The sequence below is a fragment of the Musa acuminata genome, chromosome BXJ3-7 (genome assembly GCF_036884655.1).
Source record: "Musa acuminata AAA Group cultivar baxijiao chromosome BXJ3-7, Cavendish_Baxijiao_AAA, whole genome shotgun sequence".
NCBI classification, from domain to species: Eukaryota; Viridiplantae; Streptophyta; class Magnoliopsida; order Zingiberales; family Musaceae; genus Musa; species Musa acuminata.
The window spans coordinates 41,546,378-41,572,825 of NC_088355.1; the positions used below are offsets into that span (position 1 = coordinate 41,546,378).

Below are 26,448 nucleotides of genomic sequence, written 5' to 3' on the forward strand. Positions count from 1 at the left end.
AGGCGCGCAATCGTGACCGTCCATCACGCGATCTTGGTCGCTCGGATACCGCGGGAAACAACGTGTGGCTTAATTATCAGCTGCTGTAATAAAAAAAATAAAAAAATAAAATAAAATACATTGATTGATATATTGCTTCAGGAATTCTAAAAAGAAAGAGATTAATTTTGATATGTGATAATTACAAATGAAAAAGGACGGGTGACTCCTCCCCGTTATCAACATAATAATGATCATTGTCCACATGCATTGCATGCATGCATGGCTTCCCTCTTCGCAGTGGAGTGTGACGGGTTGGGTCTTAATCTCGAGGTCAGTCAAGTTGTTTCGGTAGGTGGCACATTGTACGACCGATTCAATGATTAAAGATTCGATTCTTCATTTTGTACATGAGATTGTGTGCAATCGCCGTCGGTGTATTATTTGGGAAGCGGGTGGGGGGAAGAACACATGAAGATGGCCGGCTTGTCTTCTTGGCCACTTTGTCTGCCATGTCCCACCTCGTGTGGACAATCATTCCCCATTTGCTTATCTTTTTTGGTTTTTATGCGCTGTTGGCGATGTTATGATCTCACGCAACTGTTAGAAAGATAGTGATCAAAGATGGATATTTTTCTGGTGGCCGATAAAAGTTCGAGGAACGTGCAACCTGAAGAGCAGCAGATACATACGAATCAGGGCTGCTCAAAAGAATTTAAGTTTTCTTTCCATGCCACAATATACCTATGCAATGAACGAATCTCGAGATCAAGATTCACATAATCTGAACATTAATAATCCATGCAAGAGAAGAACATTAACCCTTAGCAGCTGCATTTTCTCTTCAAGCTGAACAATGAATGCTTAGGATATATTCCAGGGAGCTACTAATGCTTCCATGTCTGCGTGAAGTCAACAATATGTACCCAACTGTTATTCGGTTTATCATTTGCAAGATATTTCACACTTACAAATTTTGTGCTATGTGATGTAAATTCCTAGCTGAATGACATGTGAATAGAGTTAAGACACTGCATTTATTCTTTCTTGTGATTGAATATGCATGCTTATATCCGAGATAGTGATACAAAAAATGCTCAGGGAAAAAAAAAAAAAAAGGAAAGCTACAGAGAGATAGAGAGATCCATGATCTTCTAGCTGGAGTTCAAACAATGCCCCGGTCTAAGACTGCAGGACAGTGAGCTAAACCTATAGGAAATATACTGATCTTGCAAGCCTTGAAATTTTAAGCGGTTCACCATCAGATTCCTCCTCAGTGTGAAGCTCCGAAGAACTTCCCGAACCCATTAGTGTAGAATACATAACTGGCTCAGGTCTTAGTTGGTTTGAGGCAACAAGAACATGAAGCCTGAGTTCTCTCGAATAAGTGGTGGTGGCTCAATGTCGGATATATCAATAGGTTTCATCGTCTTTGATATGTCATCAACAGAAAATGGTATGCTGCATATTCGACATGGTCAAATGAGCAGCCCAAAGATTTCTCATGGAAAAACTTAGATTGAAAAATTATAAAAAGGGGTGAGAGAAGAGTTTTTCTTCTTCTTTTTTTTCTTTAATTTCTGAAATAAGAAACAAGCTCAGAGATGTCGAGTGATTGGAACTGTTACCTTGAGTCATCATCCAATAAGAATGAGTTGCTCACAGGATTGTTCGAGTCTTCAGTCATTAGCACCCTCATATTTGAAATTACCTAATTGAATTGTAGAAATCAAATATCAACACGTTACTCAATTTACATATAACTATGATAACTTGGATCATTTTTATTATGAATGGGTCCAAGTCCATCATGAATCTTACCTCAGGGGACACACTATGTGTCCCATATTTATCATCCCAGTACATTGTACTTATCCGATATAACTGTCGGACACTGAGCACCTGAAAATATATCAAGTAAAGCTAATTGAATTTTCAAATATCTGTCAGTGAAAGGCACAACAAAATGTTAGAATGTTTCACTCACGGGACAAAGGTCATGGCTAATTTCATTCAGGGTCTTCTTTGGCTTTTGATGAATGACCTGAATATGCCATAGTTCATGAGTTATAAATTCTCAAATTGCAAAATAGGTATTAAGGGTTGTTACAAAACTTTGGGAAACACATTTTACAATTAGTTAAAGACTGTATGGTGCATTGTTTCCAGAATAACTTGATAACTTAGATAACTTGAAACAGCAGATTCAAACTAAACATGCAATAGTCAAAACATGTATTACGAAGGTAGGGCAATATTTATACCAAGGTTCGCAATATCGTACCGTACCGGTATTTCGACCTGGGCTTGGTACCGGTATGATACGGTATACCGAGCGGTACACCCAGGTGTGCCGAGACTGTAGCACTGCTATAGTGCTACAGTGCACTCGGACCGGTAACCGATGGTCCGCGTACCGGCAACCTATCGGACCGGTACATACCGCCCGTACCGGGCGGTACAGTTCGGTACTGCAGACCCTGATTTATACCATCCATAACGTTCAACATGGCATACAATCTTTCTCCAGAATAAGGGTTATATTGTGGATTAAAAAGCAGCCATCTCTATTTCTATATAGCATGCAGTATATAAGAAAATGAAGAGGACATCCTTACCAGGAACCCAATAGCCTGTCGTATATGCTTTAGTTCATCCCAAGCTGACCCTACATACTACAATCAGGAAACAGAAACGCTGATTGAAAAATTTAATCGATAAAAGATCAAATTGCAACAATCCTGAATCGACAAACAACAAAAGATTAAGGCTGTACTAATTGTCTCTAGACTACTGATATACTTTATAATGCCAATTATATCTTATTAATCTGTTCAAGTCGTATGGAAACCATGAGCAACAACAATGTTGGCCTCAAGATTTGAAATCTGAGTTTGATGAGTACTAACATAAACTTAGTCAACAACTGGCCTTAAGCATTTGTTAATCTTTAGCTACGAGCATGGCTTAAAAAGAACAAAGATATATAAAATCAACAATGTCTTAGTAATAAAATCTGTAATGTCAAAATTGTAAGCAAGGTCAAGGTCATCAGGTTTCTTCCAAAAAGTCATCAAATGATGGTGGTTCAGCCACCAACAGATGCTTATTTGATCAAGGACCTTGATAGATAATATAATAGCTGAAATGTTATAAGATTTTGTACTCTTGCAGAATCTTTAATTTATTTTCTTAATTTCTCAACTCGTTGTCCCAGTTTACATCTTACATTTTCATCATTTGATGAGAAAAGTAATTCATGATAAATTAGCTGATATGACAAGTTATCACAGTCCACTATCATGTGCCATTATGTTGATTAAAAAAATAAATTCTGCATATTGAAGAAAAATAGATAGAAACAAGACAAGGCCAAAGGCCATTGATAAAATCCAGACAGCCTTGCATGTTCCAGCATAAGCAAATGATTAGTCTGGAACCAAGAGAATTACCTCATCAGTTGCTTTATAGCACCAATTTTCTAGTTCAGCTAATCCTGCTTTAACATATTCACCATTACTAAATGAGCAGCATTCTCTCCTCAGTAGAAGACTGTAAACAAAAAGAGAGCCTATCAAAGATAATTCTCAGTAAAATGCAGCACAAAATGCCTTGAGACACTAACTTAAAGTCTACAAAATGCACCTGTTAAATAGCTGTACATTTATGAAGGAAAATATCTGTGTGAACACCTTCCGAACTAAGAAAGGGGGCACCTGAATACACAAAGGCCCAGATAGAAAGTTATAGGATAATCAAGTTCATGTTTAGCAAACGTACACTACAAAGTAGAGAAGAGGCAGGGAACATGTTTGATTAAATTTTACTAAGATATGTTGCATTGAACTTTCTAACCTTATCCAAATTCATCACCAAGATGAATAATCATTCAATAAAATTATCCTAGAAAAATTTAAAAAAATTTTAAGCAAAAAACTTGGCACTGTCTACAAAGAATAAACTGACATGATTGGCTTTCAATGTGTGCAAGAAAGTGTCAAGGCTCTTAACGATCCCTTGCCAGTGAGCAATCAAAGCTTGCTGTGCACCAGAATTTGTAAGCGAGCGGGAAGATCCTTTGACTAGACTAGCTCTTGATGTTCGTGGGGCCTGCATTATCCATATACAGAAATAAACTCTAAGATATGAACAAGCATGCCATGAACACACTACTTCAGCTAAAACAGTGCTCAAACTTGTAAAAAGAATACACAAGTAATACCAGAAATGCCACCATGAGATGATAACCAACATCTACATTGGCCTAGTTTTAGAGCAAAACAGACAAGATATACCTGAATGCACAAACCAAGCAACGGAGATATCTCCTTCTTTAGATTATCCCGGATCATTCCATATATTTTTTCTACATATGCCGTAAGTTGTTGTTTGAATAGTAAAGCAGGATACTTCGCTTCAACTTGGTGTAAATTATCTACAGCAGTCAAACTTCCATTCACGAAAGAGAGGTTCATGCCTTGCGGGGTACCCCTGAAACTCTAAGGAAAAAGAAAGAAAAACTTGTACAGAATAAAAACTTGTCCCTCCTGAAATATTTCAAGATGCAAGAACTTCAAAACTAGTTAAGGTGTCTGTAACAAAAAAAAAGAAGACAATTTTTTACTTGAGTCATCCTGCCGAAAATAGTAGCAGATGATGACCTTCGGCGTTGTGGAGATATGCCTGCTGCACCGCTTGCTTTCAATGTACGTTGGAGGAGCAACAATAAAGTTGAAGCATTGGAAAGCCAATAAGCCAAGACCTCATTATTATCCTGGGTCTTCAATGTATGAAGAATAACATTTCACTGTAACTGATAAAGTTCATGAAGCAAAAATGGCAATAGAAATAATAGAATGGTCCAACCTCAATAGCATGACCAATTGTCTGAATAATACGGTCAAAAACACTAGTGCGCTCAACTTCAAATGATCTCCATTGCAGAAGGCATTTATAAGTAATACAGGCGGCAACAGGTCTGCTCACTGCAAATCCTAAGTCTCGAGCAATACACCTAATCAGCAAGTCCTGATTTTCCTGTGATAGCAGTTGACAGGTCAATTTGGAGTGCTGAAAACAAGGATAAATGTTAAAGCCAGTTAGTTAACCTGCTGTTTCTCATTGAGAGATTTCTGTGGCTTATCGTCTACTTCAGAATACTCCCTCATGTTGAAAGATGCACTGTATGGATCCTATACCATACATTTTAATATCGTTTGAGAAAATCAAGTTTCTCGTGTATAAAGTAGCAATAGATTCGAAAAACAAAAGAAACTTCATCTTACTGCAATTGGCCTAGCCTCGCCATTAATAATATGACCATTTTCAGAGCTCCTCTGGCAACCAACAAGAACATTGGGTTTAACATAAAGTATAATAAGTGCCTTTCAAAAACACAGTACTGAAAATTTATTACGTTCACCTGCAGTGTTGATTTAGAACGTCCTGGTAACAACTTATTGGGAGGCATGGATACAGCCTGCTTACGAAGCACTTTATTTTCTGACTCTAGATTTGCCAACTTCTCTTCAAACCTAATCAAGAAAGAGGAGATTTCGCAAATACTGAATGAACTTGTGAATGACATTTTCTATTAATATTCATTTGTTTGTTATCACAAAGTACAATACACCTACTCGAAGTTCTTGATAAGGGGAACAGAATATTACACAAGGTGATGTTCAAGCTTAAGCAATGAAGCTTATAGTAGCATGGCATAAAAGAAAATCTATCACATACAGTGAGTGACTACAGACAATCAGATATAGCTTTGTTAAGACCTCATATCATGCCATGCTGGAAAAAATGATCCTTAATTCCTTATTTATCTATTGTGTCAAAAATATTTTCAATCTGATCCCCAACAATGTTGCCTAAAATCACTTCAGGTAGAATATAAAGTTACCCAGATTCTGTCTATAGTTCTCTATTTCTCTTATAGCCTTTTAGAACTCCCGCACACAATATTGATAATTAAAAAAGTTCAAAAGCATTCCAAACTATTATATGCATGATAAGCATCTTAATTTATCCATTCTTCTGACAGAAAATCATGATTGGACTTCCCTAAGAAACATTGTGCAAAGTAGATTTTCCAATTCCACCTTGCTGTCTTTTTCTATACGCACTCATATACGAGTAGAACAGGTGAAGTCTTGGTGATATGGTAAAATTGTTCTTTTTGTGATCTAGGTGACACAGTTGTGTCATTAAAAGGTCCTCCTCGCTTGCAAAAGATTGTGCACATTGACCCTCCCCAAGCCTTGTATTGGCAGGACCCTTATGCGCTGAGCTGCCCTTTATTGCTTGGGACCACAGGACAGTGCCTAAATCCTAAAGAAAGTAATTAAAGCCCCAAATATTCATTGGTGTTGGAAGATCTAGCACATGGTATGGAGGGGCATTCTAACATCATACTGATATTCAAAGACTGGTCTCTGCAAGAATGTAGTTGGATTTCCTAGTAACTTCTGCAATTTCAGTTTCTGAAATGATACAGATCAAGGATACAGATGATACAATTTATTGTGCTTCAACTAAAAGATCTTTGTTCAGGCACTATTGATGCCTGATATTGTGGGCCAAATAAACATGGATCTGCCTTGTCCCTAAGTCAACAAAAAAGGTGCTTGCCACATTTATTTTGACCATCCATTCATTCAGCTGCAAAAACATGCAACCTATACGGCATCATCTGCAGTCTTCCCCACAAAGAACTAAAATCATCCTGCAGTGTTCTTAAACACTAACTGTAGCACTAAATAGTTATTTCACAAACTGCCAACAATTTGTGTTTCCAAGACACACCTCTACATTCAATCTTTCTAGCAAGGTCCGTCATACCGTACAGTACCGGAGTTTCGACCCGGGCTCAGTATGGTACCGGTGTACCGGGCAGTATACCCTGGTGTACCGATATTGTAGCAGTGCTACAGTGTAGTACTGTAACACTGTAGCGGTACAGGGCGGTCTACGTACCGAGTACCTGGCGGACCGGTATGTACCGTCCGGTATGGCCGGTACGCTTCGGTACAGCAGACACTGCTTTCTAGTATCATTCAGCTCTAGGGCATAAATCAGTTCTAACATCCGCTAGATTGGTTATTAAAACAAAGACCCTCTCTTACTATGGATATCTGTGTCGAGATTTTCAAGTTGCCATCAGAAATGAACCAAGATATACACTAAGTTATAAAGATACCATGTGCAGGTTTTTGTACAACTATCTATCACTTGGAAGAATATCATCTGCATGGGATAGCACAAAGTAGAAAAGTTGATAATCAAAGCAGATCATCACCCCAGCACCATGGATCTTTTACTGCAGAGCAGTGTTCATGATCAAGTTTCCAATAGTACTAGGCAATAATTGATGACTCACAACAGTCAAATTTTGCTCTACCCACTACCTTTAGTCACATCTAAATATTTAGTCACGTTCATCCCTATTGTATCTTTGAGTTCACATAGGAAGGAGCTTCATAGAAGAGTAACATAATGGGAAAAGATCAACCTGTTCAAAGATTCCTGGAGTTGATGTACTTTTCCTTCTGTTTCATGTAACTTCCTCTGTCTTTTTTCGCTTATACGTTGAGCTTCGATGCACCTGTTTTCAGAATCATCAGCGCGTAGTTTTTCTGATTCTAATGAGGCCTGCAAGGGCAGAAAACAACAGATGTATCATGAAAACTAAGTATTTAACTGGAATTTAAACAAATACCATTTGTTGTAATCAATTGGTAACTGTATATGCAATTATGAAATCTGATTATACTTCATGCACATCTTTGATGCATATTTTTTACACATTGAGCTCGCGTGCAAAAGAAGGTACATGTTCAGCATGTTTTCCACCCAACGTTTTTAGTAAAACAGAAAAGGCCTGCCACATTTCTCAATCAAACTAAACTAGCCTCTTATATTCTACCACAGAATCAACTTTCTAATGCTACTACTACTTACAGACTGACATAAGTGAAAGAAATGCAGAGAGGAAAAGAAGTATTGGCATTAAAATATGTTTAACGCAGACCCATTGAAGCAACATCAAGTTCTGTATGTTTCAGTAGTATTGAGAAGAAAAAAATACAAATTTACTGATACTATGAAGGTATGATGAATCAGATTAAGATAAGCACCTTCAAGTTCTCCACTTCAGCTGTCAAGGAATTTATCTTCTCAGTATCCTGAACAAGAACAGTAGTTTCCTTGACAACAGGAGGTGCTTCTTCAATAGCCTTTTTTGCAGCCTCTCGTTCCTTGATAAGAACCGCAGTCGTCTCTTCCATTTTACTTTGCATTTCTTGCAAAGAGCCTTGTAACTTTGCTATCTCTTGACCTTTAGCTTCCTCTAGGTCTGTCTGTATCCATTTACAATTAAGTTAACCTGTCAATTTTAGTGTTATATGTTTAACAATAAAATACAAAAGTGCATAATACATAGATTCAACAACTAACAAAAATTGAATGAGTGCCTTGAATTTCCTTCATGCTTATGAACATAAAAGTCAGCACAACTAGACTCAAAGATAGACAATCTAAAATGTCCAAGCATTACCCTCAAGCGCTTTTCCAATTGCAAACGCCATGTGAGTTCTTCCACTTTCTTTTCAAGCTTATCCTTTGCTTCCTTGAGAGCACCTGTTTCTCGAGCAGCCTAAGACAAACAAATCAAATGAATATGAACTAAACTAAGAAAGTCATCAAGGAACATATGCAGCTCTTTTAATAAACACAAATCTACTGTGAAACATACAACTGCATTTGTTGGTGTTTCTCCAATGTACAAGCATATGCTGAAAAAAATAGTAGTACAAGCATATGCTGAAAAAACATAGTAGTTTTGGAGAAATGAAACAACTCTATGATGTTAATAAAATGATTTCTTTATTTCTCCAACTTATGTTATGCACTACACACATATACACACATGAAGGCACACATGCATAGACACGAACACACACGTGCATATACACACATGGAAAGAGAGCAAAAGATTCTGATCTCAAATAGTTGGGCCCTTGTGGCTTCTTATTGCTGTTGTTTTAGTGATAAATAGATAGATGGAGCAAGCCCCATCAACAGTCAACAGCAGTCCAGCATCAAAATTTCAGATTAATAGCCAAAATCACTCTCCACTGATCCAAATTAGATTTGGAAACCAGACTTCACGTTTTTATTTTTTGGGTACTGGCAATGGCCACAATACACAAGTAGCAAGTGTGTGTTTTTTTCTTTTTTTTTCTACGGAAGTGGTAAAAGTTACAATTTGGATATGGTGTATGTTTAAAGAAATGTTATGTTTAATGTTAGTAGAGAATTAGCAGATGAAACCCACACAATACAGGCATTTCATCCAAGAAGTATGTTGGAAGGAAAAACTTGGAAGATCACCTTTAAGAAACTTTCATGAAAACATACAATTTTCCAAAAATACTGCAAATTAAGAAAGAACATGTAGTTATTTCAAAGATTAAACACAACAATAAGAAGCCCACTATGAGAATAGAGGTTATTCGAAGCAAGTATTAGAAAACCATTGGACTGGTACATACCAACTGGTATTTACCGGCCCGACAAGTTTCTGACATGTGAACCAGGTGATTTCACCCAGGCCAGTTCGAAATTGAGTTCACTGCCCAGTATGATTGCCATATTGGATATACCACACGATTCTCTCTCTCTCTCGGGCGCGCGTGTGCGCGCACGCACCCACCTTCTCCTTTTCCTCCTCCCTGCCGCCTCACTGTTGTCGCATCTTCCTCCTCATCAGAGTTGCTGCTTCCTCTCCTCCACCTTTGGTATGCCTCTTCCTCCTCAGCTTGTCCTGTTCCTCCCTCTTGTCCTCCTCTCCTCCCTCGTCTTTACCTCTCTCTCTATGCCAGCCCTCCTCCCATCTTCTCTCTCTCCCTTTCTCTTGATTAGGTGATACTGACCCGTATCAAGTCTCTATCCATCAGTCCATATCAAAACCATACACCAACCGGTATTGGCATTGGACTGAAATTTTGAACCTTGATTAAGAGATTCCGAAACAAATTGATTTATGGAAGGTCCCTCTAAGAAATTAGATGGATATAGAAACTCAATAACACAGCAAACTGTGAAGAGAGACCAATAATTTGAAATTAATTGTCTTATACTAAGCAAAATTAAGTCGAGCACCTTTTTAATGTATCCAAAAAAAGGCAATACTCTAAAACCATGAAGAGGCTTTGATCTAATTAGAACACAGTAAGCCAATAAAAAAATGAAAAGTTGATGTTGGAATGACTATAGAAAATAATACATGAAATTCATTACCAAAAATTGCTACAGATGGCCAAACAACTTCTGATAGAAAGTTGAGGAAAAACTGGTGCCCTAGGTTAAATGACATTTTCAATAGGAAAGTGATCTATGCTAATCTATGTAGATAAGAAATTATAGCTATTGATTCAAGTAAATAGTTGAATTAAGAATATGCTCTTTACCAAGTATGTCCTTGATTATGCATATTTGATTTGCTTACTTGATAAATTCAATTACTTTATTGGATCAAGATCAAAATTGACTGAAGAGTATAGTCAAACCAATAATACAAGTTTTATTGATTTATTCAATAAATTAAAAAAAAAACCACAACCCAATGAGTTTAATAGAAAGTGCGAGAAAAAAAGTCCATGCTTATCTGTACAATTTCACAGAAGAGCTAGAAATGGAGGCCATGTGTATCTGTATGAATGTATGCAGTAACAGATGTATGAATTATGTGCCATCAAGCTTTATAAGGGAAGAAAACATGTGCTCCTGCTGATTGTCGAAATGCTTACAGGCATTCTATGCTATTACCCATAAAGACCAAAAAAAGAGAGGAAAGAAAGAAATCTTTCTGTGCTTTCCATTCGTCAGTATGATCATACCCAAGAGTTAACATATCTATAATCAAAGCTTCATCAGGACAAGAAAAATTGTTTCTTACAAAACATCATTTATCAACAAAGACCTCTTTACAGAACATCAGTTCCAGGAAAAACATGTGAAGGATTAATGTAGTTTTCCAATTTATTGTTTGAATATTTTTTAAACCTTTTATGCTGGACAAAAGGAAAGCAAAGGCACAAAGCAAGCAATTTCATCACACATTTTGGTGCTAATATACTTGTATATAGTGCTTAATGTTAAGGGTACTAACCATTTTGAGGTTCCTAAGCTCTTTTCTTGCAACCCTTCCCCTCCAGATGCACTGGGTGACAATTGCTGCCCTCTTTAGCTTTACATGGTATGAAAAAGCTTTATAACGATGCCAGTGAGCCTGCAAGTGAGACCAAGAATACAGGAACATGTAAAATGTGTATAAAGAATGTAACTGTGGACAAATTAGTCATCAATTCTATGAGAGGAAATTTTCAACCTGAACAATAGTTGCTGCCTTGGTTTGCCTCCTAAATCTATAGTCATTCCGAGCAGCCAAAAACCTAAAACCAGTTTGCATGACAAGAACTGACAACTTTAATTGTGTATAAACCTTCTTAGCCTTGTACTGACGCAAATTTTTCTGAATTTTTATTGCAGCATTCTCCCTCCTCATATGTTCGTACAACTTACATGCCAGTCTTCCTATATGCATGGTGATGTTAGATAAGGATTAAAGAACAAGAAATTATGCAGTAATAATGTTATCATTCAAAGTTCTGGACACACTTCTCCACAATGACTGCACATCAATTGTTGCGTTCCGCAAAGCGATAAATTGTTTCCGCAGAATATATGTACGTATTTGATTTTGAATAGTTTTTGCAGCGCTGTTAAGAACTTCAGCTCGTCGAGCATCTAACTCCGCCATCTGACCAGCTCTAAGGAAAACTTTTGTTTTGCCTATCTGGAAAATCAGGAATAATGTAAAAACACATATATCCTAAAAGGTCCAGCTCAATGATCAGAAAAAAAAATGCATGTTTATAAATGATCAACAAGTTCAAAGCAAAGGCAACAGTAACCTGAGAAAAATGACAATTGTTAACAAGATAATGTAATTAGATGTCATGGTACAAGCTCGTTCAAAAAAAGAATGAGCTTTACATGTAAATTTACAAAAGGACGTAGTCAAGCTTGTTGGAATTAAATTTGTTCAAGTGTCAGAAAGAGATTCATTTCATCAAAAGAAAAGTTCATTGTATCAAGAAGGAGATTCATTACATCAAGAAGAAAAAATAGATTAATAGCCTATAGAAGGATAAGTCAAATTGGTTATTGGTTCTTGAAAAAGTTTCTTGAAAGAGAATGATTCATCTTGAATACAATTAATGTAATGCATCTTTGGGGACTATATAAACCCCATATGTTGGGTCATGAAATAGATAGAGTTTCTGAATTTGTAAAGAGTTTTCTTGAGAGAAATATAGAAGATTAAAGCTTGTCTACTCTTCCTCTGTTTGATAACTCTATCCCTTCTTCCTATCAAGATCAACAAAGCTAGCCATAGTGGTAGATGATGAATAATGTGAAAAATCAGAGATAATACAATATACATAGATTACAAGGACATCCAAGAGAACAGTGGATTCACCATGCAAAATGTTATGCTGAAAAACAAGGTACGGGAATCACCTGAAAACCTATTAACCCCTTCTTTTCCAGAATCTTATGGCAAGCTATCTTCTCATCACAACTGTTCAAAAAGAAAAATATATATAAAAACTCCTCAAACGATCAAAGTCATGAAATGCAGTAAATAACTAACAGAACCACATGAAGACCATCATAATGAAAGCCAATATGAACCTACTTTCCCTCCAAAACTTCTGGAGCAAGAACACCAAAACGGTGCAAAAATTCATCAAAGGTACGACGGGTAGGATATCCAGCACAGCTTATTCTAATAGCTTCGAGAACACCCTGATGACACCCACAAATAAATGAAAAAGGAAAGATTGTGGAACAATTTATACAAAATATATCTGATCACAAAACCACACAAATATCCAGAATGTACTCACACCACACCGTAATTGTTGCATGACATTGACATTTTCGAATATAGCAGGTTTTAGAAGATTGTTCGGCTTCACACATCGAATATAATGGGGTTCTGTGGAATTTAAGGTCTCCATCAATGCCTGTAGTTGTAGCTGCAGAAAATTTTTCAAACCAGATTGAGGTGCAAAATTTATGAGAAACAAAAAATTATCAAGAACAAAAAGAAAATTAAATGTTTTCAATAATAGGGAAAGATGAATATACACCTTAAAACGAGAACCAATAGATGAGAACTTAGAGGACTTGGAAGTCTCCTCAGGCAGAGGAGGAAAAAGGCCTGAAACAAATGGGCATTTCGAAGCACTCAACAAATCTTGGTGTTCAGCCACAACATAATCCTTATTTTTGTCCAAGAAATGATCAGATTGATATAGAACCTAAAACAAAGAGACAAACACATTAAAACATGTCTCATTATAACAACTATCAGCTAAATCAAGAAAACTAACCTCTCCAGCATAATGGCTTAAAGAAAAATCAGTGCGAGAGAGCTTGGGCTTGATGAAGCGCTTGTGTGTTTTAAATGTCTGGTAAAGCTTTTGTGCAAAGGTTTCATGTGTTGATTTTGGGAACATGCTGTTGATACAAGGGTGGTTAACATCAAAAAATAAGTTTTCCATTGTTAAAATTTGTTAAATTTCACCAGCAACTCACAAAAAGATCTAGATATTTCATTCTACAAAACAAATAAAAATAGAAAAGAAAAATAAGCATACCATGCTTCATCAAGGAGTGCAATGATACCTCCAGGTTTCTGTAAAAGAAAAATAGCAGCATAAGTTTCTTGACATGCATGGATTTCCGGTTCTTCAGTGCAACAAAAATCAGAACATGTTGCATAACATATATAATCTTAATCAGATTTTGGGGAGGAGAAAATCATGTGAATAATCAATAAAATTATAAAAAAATCACTGAATTAAGAGACATACTACAACATAAGAAGCAACATTGAGACCAATGAAATAATGCTGCCAATTCTTTTAGGTACACTTAGGAATAGCATATTAAGCACCACAAAGTACAGAACTTGAGAATCTGCTTGTAAGCAGCATTTGTGGAAATCCTCTCAACAAGTATTCATTGATCAGAAGAATATAATTTAGTGAAAAAAAAGAAAAAAATTCAATTTCATGACAAAACTGTAACATTATTGAATCCCAGCTTATTACAGTACACGATCTTGCAGTTCTTTGCACAAATATACCATAGCATTTCCTTGATGTCCAAATAAATATAAAGGCCATCATGATAATACATAAAAATGGCCATTCTAATTTAAAAGGCCACCATTTGCAGAAACAAATCCAACAACGCAATAACAGGTCAGGGAAAATCTCAGAAGAGAACATGTTTGTCGAAGTATCCAGTAGGATCTATATTATTGATACAAATAGTACTCAAGACTTAATGTAACAAATAAGCTGAGACACTCTGAAATTGTAACGTATCCACCTATTTCTATTAAATTAGTTCATTCAAAATAATAGACCAATTGTGCATCCCTTTCTCCCTCAGGTTCTTCTGACATCAAAACACCATCTTGCACCTGAGTGTGTTACCGTGCTCAAGGGAAAGATAGAGAGCATCTTTTCATTAAAGGTGACTCTGCTACTTTTATTTAGAGCAAATGTATAGTGCTGTAGGGTTCTTACATGGGTGTTATAAATTATATTAGTATTTTTGTATGCTGGAGATGGAACAAAACAAATATAACTTTCTTATGACTGTTCTAAATTGGCAAACATCTAATCATTCTGTATAAAGAGCAGCCTAGTGCACGAGGCTTCTGCCAATGCATGGTCAGGAAAATGTATGCAGCTATACGCCTGCAAGCCAGGTAACATCTAGTCATTGTGTAAATTGATAAATAATTTAAAAACTCAATTTGATATTCCTTTTGAAGGATCATGAACTTTTTGGTTAATGCTACCTATTAGCTAGTTAACCAAAATACATATATTGTATAGTGGATAGTTGTGGCAATGACATGTTACATTTTTGTAATAACTTAGTCTTTTCCACCATTTTGAGAATGACCTCAATAAATTCTGTGAGAATTATTTCTTAGTCATTTCTATTCTTCATAGATGTGATAACAGACAAGTGGTTCTGTTCAAAATCTTCATGATTGTTCTGTCGATGCACAGATAGCTGGTCACAAGAGCTTGAGTAGTTACTATCCAGTGTCTACTAGATGCCAATATTTTTATGCTAAAATAGCAAAATGTTCGCAAAAGGATCAAGATTTGGTTGCAATAGACATCAAGTTTTGGTTGCAATAGACAGGAGAGCTTGCTATGTGTGATGATATCAAATTTACTGGTGTGTAATAAATCCTCACTACCTGTATAAAAGCAATGATATCTAGCAAGGTTTGTCGTACCGTAACGCTATCGGACCGGTATGTGTGGTATATCGATATGCCTTCATGTATCATGTGTTGTTACACTCGGTACAGCTTGGTACATACTATACTAACAGCTGATCGGTATACCGGTATGGACCGGTAAAGCGAACCATGGTATCTAGTTTACATGCTCCATACGAGTTTGTCATTGTACCATTTAATGTCCTATACAAATTCTGTCAAAGATTGATGGAGGACCTGAATCATATACATTATTTAAAAGTTATCCCCAAACAAATTAAAATATATGGTTCCTTAATAAATTTGCTTTTAGGGTACTCATAAGCAAGGTTCATAATTTTGTATCATATCGGTGTATTGAGCTTTGCCCGGTATGGTACGGTACAGGCGTACCGAGCGGTATGTCAAGGTGTACCGCTCGATATGTATATATATAATATAAAAATATTAAAATCAATATATAGAAATATAAAAATATAAAAAAGGAGGTGTACACTGCCTCGATGACATCACCTCCTTTTCTTCTCCTCGTCATGTGAGACGAGGAGAAGAACACGGTCTTCTCCTCATCTGCGGCGTTCAATGAAGACGTCGAAGGCTGCAGATGTCTCCGACCTTCGGCGAAGAACGTGACAAAGGCCACAGGTGTTTCCGGCCTTCAGCGAAGAACGTCGCGAAGAAGAAACCGAGCTGCCGCCTCTCTGTTACCTCATGGATCAGGATCGTCAAGGGAGGGCGACGCTGGATCGAGAAGCATCGAGGTTCTCCTAATTCTCCCTCTTCTCCCTCGATGCTTCTTCCCACACCGTAGCCAGGCTGATACAGCTCGGTAGCGGCCGATGACGGTCGAAATCGATCGTTACTGCCCAATACAGCCTCGTATCGTCCGATACAGTGCTAGATCAACGATACCGCCCAGTAGCAAGCGGTATCATTCGGTATTGTAATCCTTGCTCATAAGGTTAAAAGCCTATGGCGAGGAATTCTTGTTACTTATATGTCATCAGCTGTATGCTATCTAGCATAACCAACTCAAGGTAATACTTCTTGTGTTCTTATAGAGATAAGAATTGTGAAATATTGTGTATGCTTCAAAAGTTATCCACAAATGTTAAACAAACGTTCATTTTTGGTCATCTTCTGCTGCTTTATGAAAGAAATATTAACAAAAAACCAAACCATCTAATGCACCTTATTATACATTGAGCCTTAAAAGATCCACACACTACCAATCAGGGTATACAGTTTCGAATGATACCGCCCGGTACGGGCGGTACGTACGGGTCCGACAGTAAACCGATACGCGGACCGCTCGCTATCGAGCGGTATTTATATATATATATATATATATATATATATATATATATATATATAAAGGTGACGTCGTCTCGTTTTTCTGCAACGTCACCCCGCTTTGGGAGAAGAGAGGGCGACGTCGCACATTTTTTTTAAAATTTTTTATATATAAATATATATAGATATATAAATATATAAATAAATAGATATATAAATAAAAGATTATATATATATATATAGAGAGAGAGAGAGGCGACGTCGCTGAAATTTTTTTTTACTTATATATATATATATATATATATATATATATATATATATATATATATATATATATATATATATATATATATATATATATATACCGAGCGGTATACCGCTCGGTATACAATACCGTGCTATACCGAGAGAAGGTCGAAACTCAGGTACGTTACGATATTTCAATCCTTACTACCAATGTTAGTACACATACAAAATACACATGATGAAACATGCGAGTAATGGATATGAAACTTATATCTTCCAAGGAAACTGCAAGCAAAGAAGATGAACATATTACATTCATGAATCAAGGATAAGGAAAGAGGAATATGAAGAACCTTCTCAATAAGATCCAGGACATCTTGGTTATCAACAAATTCAATGTAGCTCCAATTTATTTCCTCTTTTGTGTACTCTTCCTGCTCCATCTTGAAAACATGCTGTAAAGAAATAAATTGTGAATCAGTTAAATGTTAAAGAACCATTTGGAGAACTCACCCTGACCTTCATTATTATTATATGTTCATACTAAGTTAAAAGACCACTTTTATCCTTGATTTTCTTATTGAGAAGAGTTATAAGGTTGCACTCACTTCAAAACATTGGGCATTATATTATTACTACTCTATGAAGTCTTGATTCCTAGTGTAATTTAATTAATAGTACAAAGAAAAGAATGAACATACCATGATCTTACCTGGTTGAAATGCTGCTGTAGTTTCTCATTTGTGAAATTGATGCAAAATTGCTCAAAACTGCAAAAGTAATGAATATTAAGAAAATAATACGATAACATTAGAGAAAAATCAACATGCAATGTAATATGCTGAATTAAATCTTTTTTCTTTCATCCATAATGTTACCTGTTTGTCTTAAAACTTTCAAAACCATAGATATCTAGGACCCCAATCAGTGACTTAGAGGTTGGATCTTGCCCAATTGAAACGTTAATTTTATCAACAATCCTGTAAATTAAATGAAATAATTTTCAATATCAATTTCTTTGGGATTCATCACTTCAGTGCTTAACATAACAGCACGCTTGAAGCATGTGACAAGAAGTATGAGCTTGGATCATCAGGTGTACCAGTCAAATAAGCGAGAATATATTGTCTTAGCTAAGCCATCCCTGCTTACAGTCGCAGCAAGAGGATCAAGTGGTCTCTTAATAACTTCTTCTGGTGTAATCATCACACGCTTACACAATGCATCTTCCAAAGCTTCAGAATCACACCTGAAATATGATATATTCAAGAACTTTGGACGAAAAACACAGAGAGCAAGAGAAAAAGCTATTAAAATTTGGACTTCACATTAGAAGCTCAGCAGTCATCTTAAGATGAAACTTGGATTTGTCATCTTTTAAAACTGATGAATCTATTTCCTTTCCCTTGGCAAAATCAATATTACCAAGATGAAGAATGGCTGCAACAACCCTGAAAATTGCATCCTTGGAAAAGGATCCGACAGAAGGACAAAAAACCAGAATATTGCTTTTAGTCACAGCCATACTAGTAAGCAGTAACTACATCAGAAAAAAAAAAATCAAACATTACCTGTTCTTGTGCACTAATTCCAACAATATCCATAGCCCTCCTGGTGGCCAGATAGTCATGAGCATCACTCACACCAACCAATTCATAGCAATTTGATTGGTTAAGATAGTGAAATGACTTAGGTGGTCCTAATTTATACTTCTCAATTTCCTGGGAAGGTGATGAAGAAATTAGCTACTGAATCAATAAGAAAGTTCATAAACAACTGTTAAGATTCAAAAATTATTTCACCGGTAAGCACCATAGTAAATAAATTTAATAGCATGGAGTAAACTATTCCCAGAACGAAGAAGCACCTCTGGTGGTGCTGCACATAGAAGGTAAAAGCAGTGATAGTTGCGCTCTGGATCAGAAACCTGGCATACTCGGGACCTTTCAAGAAGGTAGGTACGAATGGCAGCACCTGATATTTTACCTTGCCTATTAAACTGGATCTCAACAAACTTGCCAAAACGACTGCATTTTATTAGAAATATAAATAAATATAGATGCTCATGTAGACAATGTTGCAAGGTAACATTAACTTTAACATCAAATCTTCTAGTGCTTTACCTGGAATTGTTATTTCTGACAGTTTTAGCATTTCCAAATGCTTCAAGAACTGGATTTGACTGAACAAACAGTCACTTGTCAGGTTTCCAGAAACAAATACTTGAAAGTGATTACTGTAGGAGCTATTTTCAACTGTCGCTAATTGTCAGAGTGGTCAACTTACTTCCAGAACTTGTTGCTCCACCGTTCGTCCTTCAGTAGCAGCACGTCCACCCAAATAAGCAAGATAGCGCATCAGCATCTTTGTTGTCTCAGTTTTACCTGCACCACTTTCACCACTAACCAAAATAGAATTCCTTTTTCCCTCATTTATCATTGCCCTGTTTCATATGCACAGCCTTGGATAAACATATGATTTTGGAGGGAGGAAATATTCTCTTAAGCACCACAGCAATAAAGTAAACCTGTATGCCACATCTGCCACAGCAAATACATGAGGACTTAGCTCACCCAATGGTGCACCTTTGTATTGTGTCATCATGTGGGAATCATACATATGGGGTAACCTTTGGAAGGGATTTATAGCAATTAGAATATTTCCTGTGTAAGTCTGCCAGGGGAATCCATATCAGGTAAGAACATTATAACACAAAAGAGCATTTGCACTGTAAAAAAATGGATAAAAAATGAGGTGCAGCTTACATAAATTTCATTCAGTTGGTATCTGGTTGACAAATTCTGCAGAACTCCAGGCTCATGCAGATAAGAGAGCTTTGTCATGTCATCGACTCCTCCTGGAGGTGTTTCCATATCTTTTGGATATATTTTTGACAAACTTGCAACAACCTTACAAATCACCATAAATGCACATTAAGACTTTGATATACATCTTGAAGCATTAAACAATTTTCTTGTAAGCAATTTATGTAAAGCAAAAAAATCATGGATGTATATGCCTAAAATGTGGCTATTTCACACTAGAGAGCATAAATGATGAAGACTAGCAATGCAATAGTTCTATAAGATCTAGAATAAAGCAGCATTATGTAGACAAAGTTACACAATATGCAACCAAAATAATAAGGCCATCTGAAGATCATACATTTCAAGCCTCACTAGCAATTTTGCCTTTAAAGAAATCATAAGTTAATAGACTAGTCAAGAAGCACCAACCATGTTGTAAGTAGTTCAAGCAAGTGACCGTTAATCACGATGTACTTCATCCAAGTATGACCGAAAATCATTTGTTCTATTTCAATATAGAATAACAGATCTAGCAATGATATCAGAGAAACTATCTCAAAATCTACTTTCAATAAAGAATTAATTATCAGAGGAATTTAGAACATAAATATTGTTGTATCCATGGACTACCGACCAATTATTACAGGACATATATGTGGGTATCTACCAATCTGCCTGGGTACCTGTATGAGGTCTCATCTTGTGCAAGGGTGTACTAACACATTCTACATATCATGACTGGCTTGCAGTGGGCGACAAGTGTCCTTAGCTGCAAAAGGATGACCTTTGATCTCGTCACAACCAAGAAAATATGAATTGCTTTTCTCTTTTAAAAAAATTTATAAATTTCAGTTTAGACGTGGGCAATAACATGATATCCATGATGCAGTCCACATCTAATATAGGAACATTGAGGGTATCACACTCCATTTCATTGATCCCTGACATGTTTGTCATGGATTGTGATCTCTAGATTTCTTCTAGATGTATTTGGAACAGTGACATCATAGTGACAGCAACATCTCTCCTTATGTTTGATTAACATAATAGGTTCAGATACAAAGAGAAGTTCAAATGTCTTAAAAAGAGGGCCTAGCACGGAACATGTCAATGGGCAGCTAGTCATTAGATGTCATCTAAAGATAGAAAAAAATCATAAAGGAGACTAGAATAAACATCTATTGCACCTGATAAGGAAAGAACATAGAATTTATACCTTTTGGTAATTTCATCAGGAAAGATAGTGGAACGAACATTGTTATTCTAAGCATTGGCAGTGGTCAGGGAAAAGCATAGTGTTTATTAATTTGCATGGAAACAGAAGAATGAAAAAGAATGATAACATGATGGAACATTGATATTTTGTTACGAATGTTATGTTTGTAAATAAATAAAGAAGGATGGTTATTTAGCGGTATTCACTAAGTTCAACAAAACTGATATAGCACATGGAATGCAACTTTAGTAGAAATTTGCAAATTCAAGAACAAGGTATAAACAGCAAAAGTTAAACATGTAGGGTCACTTAAATATTATTTTGTCTTTGTTGAGAGTTGATACATCCTATTTGATGCGGGGGGCATCTGTTTAAGCTGTGGCCTCGGGGCCGTCGCGGCTCGGTTTGGGGGTCCGGATCTCGGGGATCTCGGGCTCCGTCCCTCGGGGTCTCCCGAAGGCCGAGCACGGTGGTTCGGGTCGGGAGGTCGGGTCGGGAGAAAGCTCCGCCGCAGCGCCAGGAAGAGGCAACACCGTCTCGGACCTGCACACAGGTCAGGCCGGGAGCTCGGCCCGACCCCTCCGACGATCAAGTTAGCGATGTGGAGAGGGTTTTGGAGGAAGAGATGCCTCCAAGTGCGTTGTGCTTCTGTCCCTCTTTGTTCGTTTAGAACTGTGGGGTATTTATAGATGAGTTTGATGTTACCTGATGTGGCTGCTTGCAGGAGGCAGGCTGATAGCGTCTGACATGGGGTTGGCGTGGCGTGAAGAACTAAGCCTGAGTTAGGTGTTAATGCCGACTTCCTCGGGCAGTGTGTTGTCCAGGCATGGCTCACGTCATGGCGTGTTACATCGCCATTTTTACCCTTATCATATTCCCCCCCCGAAAGGAGCTATGCGTCGGTTGTTGTATAAGAGGAGTCCGATGCATGGCTTCTGTCTTCAGACGGGCTGGCCGCGCGGACGAGGTCTCGGGGAACATGGAGCCGAAGGGCCGAGGAGCCCGATGCAGGCGGGCTGGCCGCGCAGGTGTGGTCTCGGGCATTATGCGGCCGAGGATCATGACGCAGGCGGACAGACCGCGCAGGCGTGGTCACGTTGGTCATGCGGCCGAGTAGCACGACGCAGGCTAACTGACCGCGCAGGCGTGTCTCGGGAACATGGAGCCAAGGAGCACGACGCAGGCAGGCTGGCCGCGCAGGCGTGTCTCGAGAACATGGGGCCAAGGAGCACGACGCAGGCGGGCTGGCCGCGCAGGTGTGGTCTTGGGCATTATGCGGCCGAGGATCACGACGCAGGCGGACAGACCGCATAGGCGTGGTCGCGTTGGTCATGCGGCCGAGTAGCACGACGCAGGCGTGTCTCGGGAACATGGAGCCAAGGAGCACGACGCAGGCGGGCTGGCCGCGCAGGTGTGTCTCGGGAACATAGGGCCAAGGAGCATGACGCAGGTGGGCTGGCCGCGCAGGTGTGGTCTCGAGCATTATGCGGCCGAGGATCACGACGCAGGCGGACAGACTGCGCAGGCGTGGTCGCGTTGGTCATGCGGCCGAGTAGCACGATGCAGGCGAACAGACCGCGCAGGCGTAGTCGCGATGGTCATGCGACCAAGTAGCACGACGCAGGCGGACAGACCGCGCAGGTGTGGGCTCGGGCATCATGCGGCCGAGGGGGTGGCCTCGGGCGTTATGCGGCCGAGGAGGTGGCCTCGGGCGTTATGCGGCCGAGGAGGTGGCTTTAGGCAGCCTGCAGCCGAGGGGGTGGCCTCGGGCGTTATGCGGCCGAGGAGGTGGCCTCGGGCATTATGCGGCCGAGGAGGTGGCTTTAGGCAGCCTGCAGCCGAGGGGGTGGCCTCGGGCGTTATGCGGCCGAGGAGGTGGCCTCGGGCATTATGCGGTCGAGGAGGTGGCCTCGGGCATTATGCGGCCGAGGAGGTGGCTTTGGGCAGCCTGCAGCCGAGGAGCACGGCGCAGGCGGGCCGACCGCGCAAGTGTGTCTCGGGAGAATGGGGCCAAGGAGCACGACGCAGGCGTACTGGCCGCGCAGGTGTGTCTCGGGAGCATGGGGCCAAGGAGCATGACGTAGGTGGGCTGGCCGCGCAGGTGTGGTCTCGGGCATTATGCGGCCGAGGATCACGACGCAGGCGGACAGACCGCGCAGGCGTGGTCGCGTTGGTCATGCGGCCGAGTAGTACGACGTGGGCGGACAGACCGCGCAGCCGTGGTCGCAATGGTCATGCGACCGAGTAGCACAACATAGGCGGGCAGGCCGCGTGAGGTGGACTCGAGCAATGCATGGCCGAGGGAAGTGGCTCGGGCCGAGAGACAACTCAGGCGGGCAGGCCGCGCTGAGGTGAACTCGGCAGTGTATGGCCGAGAAGCTCGGTGCAAGCAGGCTGCGGCCGAGGGACACCGCTCAGGCAGGCAGGCCGCACTAAGGTGGACTCGGGCAGACTGCGATCGAGGGACACCGATCAGGCGGGCAGGCCGCTCTGAGATGAACTCGGCGGTGTATGGCCGAGAAGCTCGGCGCAGGCAGGCTGTGGCCGAGGGACACCGCTCAGGCGGGTAGGCCGCACTGAGGTGGACTCGGGCAGACTGCGACCGAGGGACACCGCTCAGGCGGGCAGACCGCGCTGAGGTGAACTCGACCATCTACGATCGAGCCGTGCGAATGCAAAAAAGAGGGGGGTTAGACCGAAGCTAACCGTGAGCCAAGAGGCGGTCAGGCAAACATGGAGCCTTCGCTTGGAAGAGACTGAGGCGGGGCTTAGATTTCTTTTCATGAGTACATCGAGTAGCCACCGCGGACGCTTGGCCTTTCTTATGGAGCCCGCGGTCGGAGGTCGTCAGCCCGCGGCCCGTCACGCAAGGAACGCACGTCCTGCGCCCCTGCTAAGAACGATCCCTCGGCGGGGGGTTCGTCGGGATCAGTCTGAGGATCCCTCGACATTCGGGCCCTCCTTCTAGCGCCAAAATGATGCGGGGGGCATCTGTTTAAGCCGTGGCCTCGGGGCCGTCGCGGCTCGGTTTGGGGGTCCGGATGTCGGGGATCTCGGGCTCCGTCCCTCGGGGTCTCTCGAAGGCCGAGCACGGTGGTTCGGGTCGGGAGGTCGGGTCGGGAGAAAGCTCCGCCGCAGCGCCGGGAAGAGGCGACACCGTCTCGGACCTGCACACAGGTCAGGCCGGGAGCTCGGCCCGACCCCTCCGACGATCAAGTTAGCGATGTGGAGAGGGTTTTGGAGGAAGAGATGCCTCCAAGTGCGTTGTGCTTCTGTCCCTCTTTGTTCGTTTAGAACTGTGGGGTATTTATAGATGAGTTTGATGTTACCTGATGTGGCTGCTTGCAGGAGGCAGGCTGATAGCGTCTGACATGGGGTTGGCGTGGCGTGAAGAACTAAGCCTGAGTTAGGTGTTAATGCCGACTTCCTCGGGCAGTGTGTTGTCCAGGCATGGCTCACGTCATGGCGTGTTACATCGCCATTTTTACCCTTATCACTATTAGTTAGTGCATTATTGCGATTGGTCTCAGGTTCGAGTCCACGTGTCAGCACTATGCATGTCATTTAATGTAATAGAATTTTTTTCCAATGTTTTTGAAAAAAAATGTAGAGTCAAATATGGTACATTAAGACTTGTTCACCTATTGTTGGAGTAACTGTTGAGGAAGATAATTATGAAGTTGATTAAAATAAACCAAAATGGACGTGTCAAGATGAAACTTGGAGAAGTAAAGATGAGGTTAAACTATGGAAATTATTTTAGATTGAAAAATTCTAAAGCATAGATTTGTATAGCTTGAATGAAAAGTACCTCAACATCAAGTTAGAAAATAATAGGAAAGAGAGGAGAGGATGTGGAGAAAGGAAAATCAGACAGTCAGATGACTAGGAACGTGAAACCTTCTCTTAGCATTGAAACATAGAATTGCTTGGGGACCATGTATTGTTTATTGAAGCTTGCCAGGCAGAAGTCATTCTTACATGTAGAGAGTTGGAGTTACAAACAATCCATGTACAAACGTCATCAAGCATTTCTAGATAAGGGCAGATAAAAGTATGGATTATGCCAGTACCAGTGACCTCTTATTGATGATAAAGCTGACTTGTATCTTCTCTCTCCATTGCAATCCCTCCACAGATCATATAATTTTCAATAAATGCAGAATATACGTATCCAATTCAGTTCAGCATGCAGATGAACAAAAGGAATCACCCTCAACTCCTTAGGATTTTGACTGTTTAAGTATCATTAAGAATAACTAAACCATCATGGCATAACTACATCAATTGCAAGTCTAATTCACCAAGCTACTGCGATAATGGAACAACATGTAAGAACCACAAATTTATGAGAAAAAATAAAGGGAAAACTGAAAATTGCTGCCAATCATAAAGAACACAAGATGAGAGTAAAGTAATCTAAAAGCTCTTCTCATCAGATTTGTGGATAATTCTCTATGTATTTACTTGTCACAATGCTTTAATAAATTTAAGCACAGCATTAGCACCCAGCTTACCGTTTTCCCATTGGAAGCCTGGACCTCAGCATTTTCACCGGTAATCTTAGTGACCAGTCCATCAATCCAGGCTAATGAAGCATCTTCAATCCACACATGAGAACCTATAATTATATTAACTGGAGTTCCCTGCAACAATTAGGGGGAAAAATTGTATAAACATTGAGAGTTTTCTAAAGGAAATAGTGCAGTATCTATACCTGTAATCTGTCAACCCGAAAACAAATAGTTACTAGCAATCATTTAATGATGAGCCAGAACAAAGCTTTGCAAAGTAATATATAGATAGCATCTGTCTAGAAATAAATGTTGGGCCTTGGTGTAATGGTAAAGCTGCTCCTTGGCAATCCAGGTGACCAGGGTTAGAATTGAAACGGCCTCTCCACTTGCACGGAGAAGACAGCATATATTGATTCCCCCCAGACCCCACATTGCATGGTAGGGGGTGACGGATACGCACCGTTTTGAATTGGCCCGCGTCCATCTTCATCGTCTCAGGTTAAGGATGAAGAAGAAAAAGGAGAGGATAGAAGTGCTGGGGACGACGGGAGGAAGCACGGCCTGCAACCCTGAAACGGGGCGACGGAGAGGGCCAGGGCGGGGGCGGGGGCGTCTTTGCAACCAAGGTGATTTAGTACGCAGCCGTGCCATTCGAAGGAGCCGCGAGATGGCAGCCACCAGACCTCCCGTGACAACCGCAGGTGCGGGTGGTCGCCATTCGCCGTTGCCTTCCTTCCCTAGCGCCATTTCCGTCGGAGCTCTCTCTCTCTCTCTCTCTCTCTCTCTCTCTCTGCTCGCTCTCTTTTATTTATATATATATATACAACACACAACACACACACACTATATATATACAACACACAACAAACACACACACACACACACATATATATATATATATATATATATATATATATATATATATATATATATATATATATATATATATATATATATATATATATATATATATATATATATATAAAGTTCTGCGTTCATTAG

General features: G+C 39.8%; 1 protein-coding gene across 1 annotated transcript; it reads right to left on the reverse strand.

Annotated features, from left to right (window-relative positions):
• Positions 1-997: 997 nt before the first annotated feature.
• LOC135643056 (myosin-11-like) lies at positions 998-26,244 on the reverse strand. The gene is made up of 39 exons (XM_065159595.1): positions 25,907-26,244; positions 25,447-25,575; positions 19,672-19,815; positions 19,434-19,579; positions 19,193-19,349; positions 19,030-19,088; positions 18,774-18,933; positions 18,478-18,627; positions 18,235-18,371; positions 18,009-18,155; positions 17,785-17,886; positions 17,619-17,676; positions 17,260-17,361; positions 13,713-13,750; positions 13,446-13,572; positions 13,203-13,373; positions 12,957-13,088; positions 12,746-12,855; positions 12,568-12,628; positions 11,662-11,839; positions 11,372-11,577; positions 11,153-11,272; positions 8,537-8,635; positions 8,118-8,339; positions 7,493-7,632; positions 5,402-5,513; positions 5,265-5,315; positions 5,088-5,171; positions 4,846-5,016; positions 4,604-4,759; positions 4,275-4,478; positions 3,946-4,089; positions 3,625-3,695; positions 3,432-3,531; positions 2,598-2,654; positions 1,967-2,023; positions 1,801-1,881; positions 1,608-1,690; positions 998-1,440 (listed from the first exon to the last, which is right to left on the reverse strand). Exons 1-39 carry the CDS (start codon positions 25,934-25,936, stop codon positions 1,317-1,319), a joined length of 4,620 nt encoding a protein of 1,539 aa, XP_065015667.1. The 5' UTR covers positions 25,937-26,244; the 3' UTR covers positions 998-1,316.
• Between the last annotated feature and the right edge of the window lie 204 nt (positions 26,245-26,448).

What these genes read in the sequence shown, in the direction of transcription:
- LOC135643056 (XM_065159595.1), bottom strand. Translation starts at nt 25,936, where the DNA reads ATGAAGATGGACGCGGGCCAATTCAAAACG. An exon ending in GCACTCCTTGATGAAGCATG is followed by an intron (nt 13,573 to 13,712) that starts GTATGCTTATTT and finishes TTGTATCAACAG; the next exon opens with CATGTTCCCAAAATCAACAC. An exon ending in TTAGCCATGACCTTTGTCCC is followed by an intron (nt 1,882 to 1,966) that starts GTGAGTGAAACA and finishes ATATATTTTCAG; the next exon opens with GTGCTCAGTGTCCGACAGTT.